Source organism: Ananas comosus, linkage group 10 (assembly GCF_001540865.1).
Source record: "Ananas comosus cultivar F153 linkage group 10, ASM154086v1, whole genome shotgun sequence".
NCBI classification, from domain to species: domain Eukaryota; kingdom Viridiplantae; phylum Streptophyta; class Magnoliopsida; order Poales; family Bromeliaceae; genus Ananas; species Ananas comosus.
The window spans coordinates 12,331,004-12,345,691 of NC_033630.1; the positions used below are offsets into that span (position 1 = coordinate 12,331,004).

Here is a 14,688-nt window from a genome sequence, read left to right on the forward strand (position 1 = left end):
TGGACTTTCCTTTTGGTAACAAGAAAGTCAAATGGCTCATTCATCGTCATTCTTGGAATCTCAATCGTCTAAATGCCTGCTTTGGGGAGCTCCTTATCCAATGGATTATTACTATTCCACTCCCTACATCTATATCCCCTGACTCTTGGATTTGGACCCCTAGACCCAATAGTAAAATTTCCTCAAGTTCCGTTTATAGATATCTCTCACCTGACCCTTCTAATGACTTTCATTATTGGCTTGGTTGGAGGACTATTTGGGAGCTATCTATTCCCCCCAAAGTTAAAATCTTTACTTGGAAAGCTATGTGGGTTAAGCTCCCAACTAAATCCTGGTTGCACATACTCTATCCGGATAGTGATCCTACTTGCCCCCTATGCAATCAAGAGAATGAAACTGTTTCCCACATCCTCGCTCATTGTCCTATAGCCCAAAATTTCTGGAATTGCCTATGCAATTTGGTGAGCTTTCATCTACAGCACTTCAACCTTTGGTGCGAGGGTTCCTGGTTAAATGACGGCCTTTTGCTCGATAGTGATGAAAGAAGATTCCTTCACTCTATTATTTTAAATGGCTTCTGGACCCTTTGGAAGCATAAAAATGGGTTTCTCTTTGAGAGAATAAGAGACTCCAATCAAGTCTTGGCTCATCGCACTTTGTCTAGAACTGTCGAATATTTTAAGCCTACTTCTCCAAGGCAATCTAGGATTAGCCGAACCATTGAATGGCATCCGCCTCCCAGCAGTTGGACTAAGATTAATTCTGACGGTTCTTATAATCCTACATATGGTATTGGAGGAGCTGGCTTTATTTTTTGTAATTCTGATGGTCAATTTATCCTTGCAGGTGCTGGGAGACTTTGTTGTAATTTAGTTCTTGATGCCGAAGCCAAAGCCACTTGGTATGCTCTTACTAAGGCTGTTAAGCGGCAGTTGGACAATGCAATTTTGGAGACCGATTCGATGTTCCTGGTGAACATCTTAACGAGGAAAACAGAGATCCCTTGGAAGCAAAGATCTATCTTTACTGACTGTTTCTCACTTTTGCACTCATTTTGTTCATTTTGTATTAGTCACATCCCTCGCGAAGCTAATCAGGCAGCTGATTGGCTTGCGCATTTTGGTAGATATGCTAACTCCTTTACCTTTTGGGAGGATAGTCATCCTCTAGAACTGCAAAAGTTTTTGTTACTAGATGCACCAAACTGCATTGTTACACATCCTGTGCTTGCTTAACTTTTAATAAAAGTCTATTTCCAAAAAAAAGAAAAGAAAAATAGATATTTAACTATACATTTCACTTCCATGCTTTCTCATGCTAAAGTATAATGAAAAAAAATATCGTATGCAATAAATTCTACTAATATAAGTCAATTACAATATATTTTCTATAGTTTTATCGGTAAACAAAAAAAAAAATTTCTATATGCTTTTATTTTAATTTTATTATTTTATTTTTTAGGGTGTATTTGTTTTGCCAAAAACTGAATTTTGGGTTGAAGTGTGCTTTCGGTTAAACTAGAGTTTACATAAAAATAACTTCTCTTTAGTTGTTTGTTTTATTGGCTGTGAAAGTAACGTTTTTTTTAGTTTTATTATTTGTTTAGTAGGAAATAAATAGCGTAAAATAATATTGCTGTCTTTTATATAACTTGATAAATATAAATTATAATGTAATAAAAAATAAAAAATAATATAAGTAATAAATTATATTATATAATAAAAAAACTATATAAATTAATTATAATATAATAAAAAAATCCTTCTTTTGTTTTTTACTATATATATTTTTCCAGTATTTTCTTCCTACAATTGACTTCGTCCTATCCCGAGGTGAAGTAAAGTTACGGCATTCTGACAAACTTAAGTTTCGGGCATAATAATTTTATGGTAAACCAAACACGTTGTTTATTGTCCGAAAATTACTTTTTTCATTCTGTTGCTCCCAAACAAACAAGCCATTAGCTTTAAATAAGCTTCAATACCAAATTGACTTTAGAGTAATGGTGACAGAGTGCATCAGAGATAGACTACCATAGCTATAGGAAGTAGAGAAAGAGAATAGCAACAACAAAAAATAAATGATGAGAAGAAAAAAAAAAAAAAGTAGAAGAAAAAGAACCCACCAAATCATAATATACCTCCTCTGCAAATTTTCGATCTAAGGGTTCCACTTTGGGTGACCAGATCGTCTTCACCTCAGCTAGCTTTAATTGATTGCCACTGGTTAGATGTGACCTTCTCGACGGCTTTGATCTGCACGAGCCTCGACGCTGACCAAGCAGTGGTAGATGGCTGGATGGCTGCATGCTCCACCACGGCCTATTTCCTTTTTTTTTTTTTTTTTTTTTTTTTTGAGAGATAGATAGCACGCTACCCGCTTCGTTTATTTCATTTAGAAATAAACTTAGCTGAAAATATGAATCAACTAGGATTCGAACTTGGGTCTCAGGTACCAACCATCAACCACGACCTCTTTCCTTATTGCATGCCCATGGATTCGAAGCTGAAGCCAATGCCAAAGCCAAAGCTAAAGTTGAAGTATCATTCGTGATGGGAGAAGAGGCGAGAAGGAGACAGAAAATGACGATGAACAAAGCTTGGGCGGTTGATAGCAGATCGAGTAGCATTTAGATCTAGGCATGGTAAATTTAGTACTAAAAACAACAAAGGAGGGTAGCGCAAACATTGAAACATTGATGGAGGAAGCGGCGATGAGAAGAAGGAATGACAAAGCGTTGAGTAGAGAAACGGTCGAAAGAAGGGAAAAAGCTAGTAATAAAAAGAAGGTAGTGCAAGATAGAGCCCATACCTAACAAAAAAGGTAGGGCTGTTACATGGATAAATTTTTAGAGATTAATATAGAGTTATTATAGAATATATTATAGATAATAATAATAATAATTATTATTATTATTACTAATAATAAGAATAAGTTTTATCAACTCTCTGCTATCCAGTATTATGTCAACATTGACATTATTATAAAATTATTTCTGTAGATCAAATTTATTTAAAAGATTAATTATAAAATAAATTATTTTAAGATGCCCAAATGCCAAAAAAAAAGAGAAAAAAAGACCAGTATAAGTACAGCGCAAACAAAGCGACTTTGATCGGAGATTCTAATGCAGTATAGTCTTCTCCTAAAATTTTATTCTAAAATTTATCCATTAAATTTTTATTTGTAAATATAGTCTTATGGTGGAGGAAGAAAGAAATATTAGTGAGAGCGGTAATCACCACATTGATTAAATTTTTTACAGTCATACAAAAGCAGTGAATGATCTACCGTTTTTAAAAAAAGATAAATTGTTCGCCGTTTTCTTCCTTTTTCTATTCTTTTCTATTATTTCTACAATAGTTTTAGGAAAAGTTATGAGTACGGTGAATGACGTCTATATTATTTATTTTTTCAAAATCTCAATATGATGTGGTACAGTTATTTTTTAAAAAAATTAGTTTTAAAATAATTGTAAAAATGGGAAGGATTATTAATAAAAATAGGGGAAACTTCAAATACCCTATGTGATTTCGCACTTTTTCACTTTAGTACCATGTGGTTTAAAGTGTATCAAGTTAGTATCATGTGATTTCGCACTTTCTCATTTTAGTACCCTTTGGTTTCAAGTGTATCAAGTTAGTATTCTGTGGTTTTACACTTTCTCACTTTAGTACCCTGTGGTTTAATATTTCATTAAATTATATTACCCGAAATGGATAATAAAAAGAGAAAATTGAAACCACATGGTACTAACTTAATACATTTGAAATCACAGGGTACTAAAGTGAAAAAGTGTGAAATCATATGATACTAATTTGATATATGTTAAATCATATGGTATTAAAGTGAGAAAGTACGAAACTAGGGTATTTGAAGTTTCCCCTCAAAAAAATTCACTTCGATCACCGTCTCACTCTTCATCGTCTTCTTCGACGCCACTTACCTCTCCTTCCCGAAGAAGAAGAAGAAGAAGAAGAAGAGGAATATGGCGCCCAAACCCGACAATGTCGAAGGTACCATCTCCTCCTCCTCCTCCTCTTTTTCTCCCCCATTTTTTGCCCCCCTTATTTACGAACTTTTTCTCCGATTTCATCGTCTCTAACCAAGCTTCTTCGCCTTCGAATTTGGACCGCAGGAATCGTTCTCAACTTCGTGAACGAGGTAACCCTAGATCTGATTTAAACTATTTTCTTGTTGTTTTCGAGTTGAGTTTTATTGGAAATTATTCGAGTTCGGGGTTTTGGTCTCGTTGACAAAGCTACATTTTCTTTCGATTCAAAACCAGTAGTTTATGCTCGAGCTCAATATCATGAAGCAAATGTTTGGTATCTCCCTCGAGGGGTATTTGTTTCAGGAGTAATATGAACATTGTGTTAATCTGGGAATAGATAACACTCAATTAGATATGTGCAGTTATGCTTCTTTGTGATCCGAGAATGGTAATGTTTTCCATAGAGTAAAGCTGGAACACTTATAGAAGTATATGTGGCTATTTTGCTTCCACTTTGTTTTGATGCTTGGCATCCAAATCAACGATTAGCGCTGTGTAACATGATCTAGGCTTTTTGAACTTCGTTGAAACTGAATTTCACAATTATACGACATCGTTTAACTAGTGATCAAGTGGTCCCAAGGAATCACTTGAATACTAGTCAAATGGTGTTGCAAAATCACGAAATTCAGTCTTTAGAAAGTTCAGATAGCCTAGATCATGATTAATGGTGCCAATCACGATCGTCTATTCAGATGCCCCATTAACGAAATGATGCATTCTAGAAGCATTCTAGCTTCTCTCTCTCTCTCTCTCTCTCTCTCTCTCTCTCTCTTATATTGTTATGGTGTTTTTTTTTATTCTCATCATGTATAGTGGATCTAAGTACTTAGACTCTGACATGAAAATTGCATGTATGCTATGAGTTTCACATATCTTGTTCAATTTAGATGTGCATCAGGACATACAGAACAACGTGCTCTAAAAATGAGTACAAAATAATGGTTGTTAAGGATCAAATCTTGGGAATTTGAGGGTAACTTGATCTAGGATTCAAGGCCTATGTTCTCAGCAACTTTGGAGTTGCTATTTTGTTCAATAGGACAAGAAATCCTGCTTGATTTGGCTGATGTAACAAGAGTAGTAATGGAGCATATACACTATCTAGAAAACTGGACCTTGAATTTTGAGAAAGAGATAAGCCTCTTATTGTAAACCAGCATTTTAGATTAGACAAGTTAGGGTTTTGATGTGACAAATAAGTGGATTAAAGAGTGAACTATATTATCCTTTTATTTTTCTTGCACCAGTGCTTTATCCTATTTATTTATATATTATTTTGCAATTTTGATATCGTATCTACAACTTGAATGTTCTCTCTGTATTATTTGAATTGACAGATATGTTGATAATCAATTTATGCTGTTTGGAGCCTATTTGCACAAATTTTGTTGCATTCTCTTTTCTTTTTGGGATTTTTTTGGTTGACATTCTCCGTCATGTTGACGAGTTGCTTATCATCATACACTTCAATCCTTGAGCAAACTTCACGAAATATCTTCTTAGTTAGTCAGCTAAACTTTACTCAATAGTGGCATACTGTAATGTTAGTATTTGCTTTTATGGAGTGACTGGTAACTCATTTTCTTTTCACTTCGTGCATACCGTTTGTTATTGTCCTACCTAGATAGCAGGCTTTTAGAATAGTATTTCTAGCTGTAGCTTGTAAGACTCTGTCTTTTGGTATAGCTAATGCTTCTTAATTGGTTTTTTCTTTTTCTTTTTCTATTTAAGGATTGATCCTTAAATGGTAAGTACATACCTTCCTTATAATTATTGGTTAGTTTTTCTTCTTTCCTTTGCACATTATTGCACCATCAGTTATGATCAGCTGTTAAATAGTAGTTCTTTGTTCTTCTAAAAAGGTGATATAGCACTCCATTTCTAAGGATACCTTGAGTATCAACACGATTTTCTATTGATACTATATGTTAGCTTTTTTATAATGTCTTTGAAGAAAAGTATTGGTAATCTTTTTGCCCAGAAGATCTGTTTATTACCACTTGCTGTCAGAGTTACTTATTTCTGTCGTGGGTTGTGTCTGTCACAAGACCATATTGTTAATCTGAAAAGAAACTTTGCAATTTGTTGTTTGCTTGCCTTTTGCTTTTTCTCTGCTCTCTTTTGTATGCCTTAGTCATTTTTCTCCATGTTGCATTATTATGTTATTTACTCCTCTGGAGCTATTGATGCCATATATATGTTGAATATTCTAAAGTGATGGTTGAGTTCTGGAGAATTCTTAGTGTATCTTCAATTATGTAGCATCCAAGTTCTTGCAAATCATATTCCCTTTTTTCTGCACCACCTCTTGTGCAGGCTTATATCTTTTCTATTCTTCTTATCATCCATCTATCAATATGCACTATTTAAGTTGGAGAAACTGAGTCTAATTTAGTCTTTTCTCTTGCTTTACCTTCTTCTGATAGATGGGACTTCCCCATGGTTCTAACTCTTTATATGGAAAGCTAATTGTGGTTAGAGAGCTCAAACAGGGAATGAGTTGTTACATAGGAATGCGTCAAGGGAAGGGTGTGGGGGTTGTGAATGAGGAAGAGAGGAAAAAGAAAGATGAGAAGAAGAAAAGAAATACAAATCCAGAGCTTATGAATTTTCACCGCAAGACCATTTCTTAATACAAAGTAATCACGCCATTGTTGATTTTGGTTTGATATTCTCAAAATCAATCAACGAATCCTAACGTTTTCTCCCGTGATTGCAAGTCTCCCAATCAGTTATCTTGTGTTTATAACTTTAAGAGATCTTACTTTTTTCTTGTGAGATGATATCTTATTTCTAGAGCTTTATTCAAAAACAGAAAGTGAAGTCACAGTGTAATTACACAAACTTACTGTTATTTTTTGTTATGCTTAGTCTATCTAATCACCAAAATAATATAACACACTGGTCTTGCTGTGCCAACTTTGATATTCAATGCCAAGTCCTATTTTTGTAAGATAGATATGTTCTTTATTCTGATTAACAATTGGATGCTCTTCAGTTGTTTGATATACTGTAAGATTAGGCTGACAACTCAAAAGTAGGACATCGAATGTGTTTATCTTCACTTGCTTATTATCCTTCTTATAATCCTTCTGTAGTTTATAATTGGGATAATTGCCTATATACCCCTCAAAAGTTCTAAAATATATGATATATCCTTACTTTTTTTTTGTTTCAAATATACCCCTCGTATATTTCTCAATTACTCAAAAATACTCCCGCTGTTAGTACCCATTAAGTTATCTCATGTTAAACCTAGGTTAAATTTCTACCAGAGTTAAAAAAGTCAAAATACCTGTTTCGCCCCTAACTTAAGGGCAAACAGGAAAAGTTGGTAACGGTAAAAGGGTATATTTGAAAAGGAAGAAGTCAAAATACCTCTTTTTGCCCTTAATTTAAGGCAAATAAGAAAAGTTGGTGACGGTAGAAGGGTATATTTGAAAGGGCAAAATAGTAATTTTATAGAAATAACTGTTGTTCCTAACAGTTCACTAACAGAATTTAACTTTAGGGGTACATTTGAAAGGTTGGAACCAAGGTTTAAAGTGCCGTGGCACGGGGGCGTGTCGCTACGTCCTTGGCACGGTACGGCACGGGCACGCTTGCGTGCCGACACGTGGCACGCTTGCATGCCGACAGATACGCACGACCTCCTACTGGCACGCTTTGGCACGAATTTATTTAAGTTTTTTTGGTTCCAGTAAGCTTTTATAATGTTATTTTGAAAGATTTAGGCAAGTTATTATTAATTTTTGCTATGTATAGCTTATTATACTCATCAATTAACATGCATGTAAGCATTTTGTATATAAAGTACAACTATACCTGATGTAGAATATAAATTAAAATTCTTTTATTTTTATTTTTTTTTATTTGAAAAGTACAACTATACTTGCTGTAACAATTGAAAATTCTTTTGTTTTTAATTTTTTTATAATTTAAAAAATTATAACAGATAAAATGATAGAAAATTTTATTTTTTCTAAAAATGTTTCAAAATCTATATATTGATTCGATTAGGAAGTATATAATAACTAGAACAACTAGAATAGTACCGCAATTACATCCATATTTTTTTTATTCTTTTAAAAAATATCTAATCAAAATTTGTTTAGGAGATCAATTTTTGTTCCCCTGATTCATCGAAAACTTCGCGGTGCGACAAATTTTGACAAAATAATTTGCGAAGAAAAAATGGATGTCTGTGGTGGAAGTGGAGGGCTCTGATTTATCAACTAAAAATTTGCTTTTATATTGTTAAATAAGAAGTTAAATTATAATTTTTAATTTAACAAAAGAAAAAAGAAAAAGTCAAAAGAAAAAGCCAAAAGGCAAAAAAAAAAAAAGGCATCAGCCAAAAAGAAAAAAAAAAAGTTGACAAAAAGACAACACAATGTCAAAAAAATAAAAGAAAAGTGAACAAAAGGCAATATAGATGGCCGGGCGAAGGCTCTGTATCCCAGAGAACAAAAAAAAAGAGACAAAACCAAAAAAAAAAAAAGCCAAAAAAACTTAAAAAAAAAAAAAAGCCGGCACGCGGCACAGTGCCGCGGCACATGGCCGCGTGCCGCTTTGTCTCGAGCGGCACGCGGCTTGTGCCGCGGCACCCAGGGGGGGTCCGAGACCACCCCTGTACCGTGCCCCCTTCTTGGGGGCACGGTACGGCACGCCCCGTGCCGTAAGGCACGGGGCGGCACCTTCAACCTTGGTTGGAACGTTAAAAGGGTATTTTTAATATTTGCCTTCTAGGAGAGGTAAATAAGAAAGTCGGGAATCTTGTAGGGGTATATAAGCAATTGCTCCATAATAATTTTGGAAGCATCATGAGAATCTGACTGTATCTTGTTTTTCCTGGTTATCATCGTGAAATGGTTCATTAACTTCTTATGCTGTTCTTTTGCCAGCAAAATAGGCCTTTAAATTCTCAAAATGTCGCTGATGCATTGCAAAAGTACAATCTTAAGAAAACTGGAGTCCAGAAAGCGCTGGATGCATTGTGTGATAGCGGACAAATTTCCTTCAAAGAGTATGGTAAGCAGAGGATCTATCTTGCTCGGCAAGATCAATTCAAGATACCCAATGGGCAAGAGCTCGATCAGATGAAGAAGGATAATAGCAAGCTACAGGAAGAACTTGAAGCTCAAAAGAAAGCCCTAGCGGAGGTTGAGGCTGGTATGGTTCAGTGCAATTTGTTCCTTAGTCATTGTAGAAAATATTATAGACATATATTGCTGAATCTATTTGCATATGTTTATCTTTGCACATATTGATTCCTCTCGTTAAATAACATTTTCTTGTACAAAACCAACTTCCAGCATGAAATAAAATGTCTTAACTTCCAGCATGAAATGGATTGTTTAACCTTAGAGTTTAGCATTTAAATAGAGAACTGCATTTTCTTGGGATATATATATGAAAATTTAGATATTACGTGGTGGACAGTGTAAATATATAATTCGCAGGGATATATATGTAAAACTCTGTAAACTACCTATACAGAATTGCAATTCAATATATAACTCTTTCCACATTCTAGTGCAGAAATTCGAGCACTCCAATCAAGCTTGACTTTGGGAGAAATTCATGCTAAAGAGGCAAAATTACGAAGCGAGGTATGCCTTGAAAATTACATTTGATACTCTTGATCTGCAACAAGTATGTGCTTTGAAACCAATAATAAAATTAGAAACAATTTTATCAATCCAGGTCCTGGAAATGGAAGACAAGCTTGTGAAATTGCGTAGTGGAGTTGTTTTGGTCAAACCAGAAGAGAAGAAGGTAGTAGAAGAATCATATTCTGAGAAAATTAATCAGTGGAGAAAGCGAAAGAGGATCTTCAAAGAACTATGGGATGCGATAACAGAGAATTCACCCAAGGATGTAAAAGAATTCAAGGTTTTTCATTTGCATCATCGTTCTCTTTCCTTGTATTCTGTGAGAAAATGTGCCAGACCCTCTTGAACCACTCAGTTTCTACAGATGATCACTCAAACTTGAAAAGAGAAAAAAAATCGCCCGTTTTACTCGACCATCTACCTCTGATTTTACAATAATGGCTATTGGCATGCGAATATCACGTGGAAATCGAAAGTTTACGTCTTACCCTTCTTTTGAACTGTCGCGGTCGGTGTTGGAGCTGCTGAGTCATTTGCAGTTTATGTGATTGGCAGTTTTTAACTAATTTGGCATATGTAGATAAATTTTTTTATTAGCTTGTTTTATCATTTGTAATTTTTTAAGTTTAATTTTCCATATGTAAAGGTGCAGTGGTTCAGGGGGTTTGAGGCATTCTTCCCTAGATTTTTTTTCTGTGTTTCCTGAGCAAACTTTTGGCTATAAACTGGGGCTTCTTTGTACATGGTTGTCTTTTCATTAAGCAAGATTGTTTTTATACATGAACATCTTTTTTGTTCTTTACCTTCTGAATAACAGTTATCTCCTTGCAGGAGGAACTTGGTCTCGAGTATGATGAAGATGTTGGGGTCAGCTTACAATCCTATAGTGACCTGTTGAACCTCAGTAAAAAGAGAAAGACATCACAGTAATACAGCATTTTATTTGCAACTAAATTTCAACTCATATATGTTCCAAAGTTTTTAAAGGTAGGGTAAGTGTGTATCTTTTATGTATGATTTATTCTTCTTTTTTCGTCCACTTCTGTTAGCAATGATCGCCGAATCATCTATCAACACTTGATTCCTTTTAATTAGCCCCACTTTTCTCTGTACGGTTAGTTCCATACTCTTAAGCAATTGACAAGATTCAGCATGCAGCATACAGAAGCAAATGCATATTACTGATTTTTCTGGAAGATGATAGAGCCATTAATGGATTGGTCAGTAGGGCCTAGGCTTCATCTCAGCCTGATCCTTGAGAATGTGGCACGACTGCAGCACTATACTGCTAAATCTGTTAAAAATATCAAAGTAATTCCAATGTCCAAATAAGTAACAGATTAAAGAACTAATAAAATGATGTATAAAAAGATGACTTGGTAAAAGAATGTAATGATGTCTCTACTATGTAGGATCATATGTGCCAAAAGTTAGAGAACAAATAATCAAATTTGTAACATATTTTAAATAGCTAGTAATGTGCATAGTGTGCCTAATTAGTCAAACTTAATTTTATGCCTGAAGTCAAATGACTTCTCAAGAAGTCATGATGCATCGTAGTTGACGTGTTAAGAGAGGTTCCTTGTTAAATGAGGCTCATATAGGACAGCAAACAAAGTTTTTTCATGCCCTTTCATGCCTCTCAAGTATTCATATGATTTCAACTAGTTGGTCTTGGCTTTATTGAACTGTTAGGATTATTTTAGTCTGTTACGATATATGTAGCAATATTTTTTTAGTATTATATATTACTACTGTCCATATATAGTATAGGGGCTATATGGTATTTTGGCTGTATTATCGCTGGGACAGGTTGCCTTGTATACACATTCTGTACTATTTATATTCATTAATGAAACCCTAGAGGGTCAAGCTTTTTTTACTCTTTTTTCAGGACATCAAAATAGGAGGTCCTAAGTTCGAATCCCACCAGGCTCTTAGCGTTATTTAACTTCCTCCCATTTAATTTAAGTCCGCGTCTTTCGCCTACTAAAAAATCTCGAGCCCAGATGAGAGGGGAAGTGTTGAATATAAATGTTAAAAATACCATTCACTAATAGCTTTATCTTTTGGAGAATGACAGTTGTTTTATATAATTTAGGTCAAGCTCTTTTGCTCTTCTTTCACAAACTTCGAATTATTATTAGTGGCAGGATAGGGGTCTTGCATAATGGTTATAACTTATTTCCTGCCAAATGACGAAGTTCTGTTAGAGGTATCATTATAGGGAACACTGGTTAGGGTGAGTCTAATTGTATGAGATTTCTTTTAAGTTTGCGCGCACACATCACTGCTAGATGGTTTACTTTGTTTTTATGGACAGAGGGAAACTGGTCAAATGATTAGCAGTATGAATCAGGAGAGTTTAATAGAAGACTAACGCCTATTTGCTTCCGTTTGCAATATGACCTTGAACGACATGTCTCTTTAGACAAAATGTTCTTTCCCATTTATTGTTTTCTCTGATGCACTTTAAGCGCCTTGTTTATCCTTTTGTTGTTGTTTATGTATCGGATTCTTCAAAAGGTTTTGACGGTTGAGACCATTGACGTCAGGCTGATTTTCGATTTTCTGAATTGCAGAGCACTTGTTTAGTTATAGTGTGATTTTACCATGCTGATAAATCATCTATTTCTTGATGCATATGTTTGTCAATGATAGTATGGGGAGTCTAGAGTGCTGATTTACATTTCTTGTAAGTCGGAAGATTTAGAATCCAAAATGCAGCTTAAGTCCCGAGGAAGAACTTTTTTTCTAACTATCGATGAAGTAATGCATTACTTAATGAGTTGTTTGTGCATTGATATTTTGATGTTATAAACTTATAAAACTTCTTCATTGGATTTCTTACTTGAAATGCTACCATAGATCCACTAAACTTCGCTGGTAATGCCTCATGTACTTCAGAAAAATCCTGTGCTGCCTCACTGTTGAATGCTTATTCGGATTAAAGTTTAATTGACTGATCTTGTGGGAACATCCTTCGGTATCCTCTGGTAAGGAGTTTTTTCTAGTAACTATAATTTTCTGACCATTAGGTCTGAGGAGTAGATTAATGATTTTGAGATGAGTTTTCTGATCTACAGCGTTAGCTAATGATAATTTTGATAACTTGCTCTATAATTTGTACAACTTTTCCCTTTTTTTTTTTTTTTTTTTTTTTTTTTTTTTTGTTGAGAGGGAGAGAGAGAGAAAGATGGTAAGCTATCCTGCTTCGTTTACTTCTTTAGAAACTTTGCTGATAATGTGAAGTAATTAGCTTTCAAACATGAGACCTCAGACACTGACCATCAAATCCTTTATCACCTGCGCCATGAACATTCAATTATAGTTTGTATGCTTGATTTTGGTATTTGTTCATTACTTGGTAAACTAAAGGGGGCAATGTCTGATTCCCTGATAAGGGTTGAGGGTTGTAACATTTGAGTTCTTCCATTTGAAGCCGACTTGAAATAATAGTGGTGGACCGCTGAGGGTGGTGGTCAGATAGGAAAAACATGATTACGCGTGTTCTTTAGGGATTGTAAAATTTCTCATCAAATTCATCAGGCCACTTTCCATAGTAGTCCATAAATTGGATTTTTGTAGGTGGTCGTTGTACCATGTAGCAAGTCGGTTCCTCTACTTTTTTTTAATCTGCATCAACGTTTATGTATATTTTTATATTTTACTTTGGTCGGGACACATTAAAAAGAAAATTAGACTTCTATTATAAACTGATATTTAACCGTATTTGAAGAAAATTGAAATAAGTGAATCATATACGATAGGAACGTAAAATGATCATTTTGTTAGAAAAATTATTTTTTGTTTCTGACGTTCAGTGGTTAGGGACTAGTTGTCTACTATGCAGCAGTTATACAACATTATCTATATTCAGTCAATTATCTATATTTTATTATTCTTTAAGAGAAAAATATAATGAACATATTCTTCTAAAAATTATGATGAGATGGATGAATGTTAGGAAAGTTATTTGATTTATTGGGGACACCACATTAATAATATAACTGCTGTATTTTAAACTTTTTTGTCGTATGGTGATAATAAGTGGACTATACTTGCTCTTACTCAGCAATGCTAGATTTGCAATACATTTTGAGTTGTAGAGACCATTCAAGAACTAGTTTTTTTTTTTATTTATCATCAATTATTTTTAGTGCAAAAATTTATTTTGAATATTTTAAATCTCAAGGAGAGGGATTACAACCGGTGGACGACGAGGGTTGTTTACTTATCATTTCTCTTCTTACCTTTTTGATTTTTTTTATTTTGCAATTTTTTTCTATGGGAAGGAATGTTATTGTTTGGAACTCTAGGCTCTATTTCTTTCCAATTCGCGTAAAAAATATATAGTGGTTGGTAGTTAAGTAGCGTGATCAAATACATAGGTGAAATATGTTATTTTAACAAATTATAAATATCAAATATTTTTAGGATTCAAAATCAAGCTAACTGAAAATTAAAATAAAAAAGAAAGAAAGATCATATCTCTTTTCTTTCACACTTCATTAAATCTCTCTCTCTACCATCAATCCACTTCTACTAATTTTTCTCCCAAGTCACCATTTCTTTAGATCAACGAACCATCTCATTCTTCTTTTGCACTTTTTAACCCTCTCTCCACTTTTCTCCCCCGCTTCTCCACCATTTTCTTCATCTAACTCTCACTTTGCTATTATCCTATCTACTAAACAACTCAGATAGAGAGGTGGGTTTGGGTTCTCTCTCTCTCTCTCTCCCTCTCTCTCTCTCTTACACTCCCCCTCTCTCTTTTACAGTCAAGGCACTTCCTATATTGAGCTTTCTATGCACACCAGACTACCTCATGGAGATCGTTTCATCCACCACCACGCCCCTCATTGTTGATTGATGAGAGGTAATTAACCGCTCACCGCAATTCCTACGTCGTCACTGACTACCGCTGTCAGGCCATCGTTGATCTCGGAGTGGTGCAGCGCTTCCATTGCTGTTGTCGCCATTTACCGAGGACAAGTGGGCGCCCATCATTGACCA

The 14,688-nt window shown here is 34.7% G+C and overlaps 2 protein-coding genes across 2 annotated transcripts; both read left to right on the forward strand.

The window, feature by feature from the left end:
- Nucleotides 306-1,235, forward strand: LOC109716250. The gene is made up of 2 exons (XM_020241578.1): nucleotides 306-789; nucleotides 847-1,235. The coding sequence occupies exons 1-2, from the start codon at nucleotides 306-308 to the stop codon at nucleotides 1,233-1,235; spliced, it is 873 nt and encodes a 290-aa protein (XP_020097167.1).
- Nucleotides 3,874-10,825, forward strand: LOC109715946 (homologous-pairing protein 2 homolog). Its single transcript, XM_020241185.1, has 6 exons — nucleotides 3,874-4,016; nucleotides 4,139-4,164; nucleotides 8,962-9,229; nucleotides 9,599-9,669; nucleotides 9,764-9,952; nucleotides 10,504-10,825. Exons 1-6 carry the CDS (start codon nucleotides 3,989-3,991, stop codon nucleotides 10,600-10,602), a joined length of 681 nt encoding a protein of 226 aa, XP_020096774.1. The 5' UTR covers nucleotides 3,874-3,988; the 3' UTR covers nucleotides 10,603-10,825.

Excerpts from the sequence above, each read along its gene's own strand:
- LOC109716250 (XM_020241578.1), top strand. The coding sequence starts at position 306 with ATGTGGGTTAAGCTCCCAACTAAATCCTGGTTGCACATACTCTATCCG. Across the intron at positions 790-846 it reads TTCTTATAATCCTACATATG|GTGCTGGGAGACTTTGTTGT; the intron begins GTATTGGAGGAG and ends TTATCCTTGCAG.
- LOC109715946 (XM_020241185.1), top strand. The coding sequence starts at position 3,989 with ATGGCGCCCAAACCCGACAATGTCGAAG. Across the intron at positions 4,017-4,138 it reads CAAACCCGACAATGTCGAAG|GAATCGTTCTCAACTTCGTG; the intron begins GTACCATCTCCT and ends TTTGGACCGCAG. Across the intron at positions 9,953-10,503 it reads AGGATGTAAAAGAATTCAAG|GAGGAACTTGGTCTCGAGTA; the intron begins GTTTTTCATTTG and ends ATCTCCTTGCAG.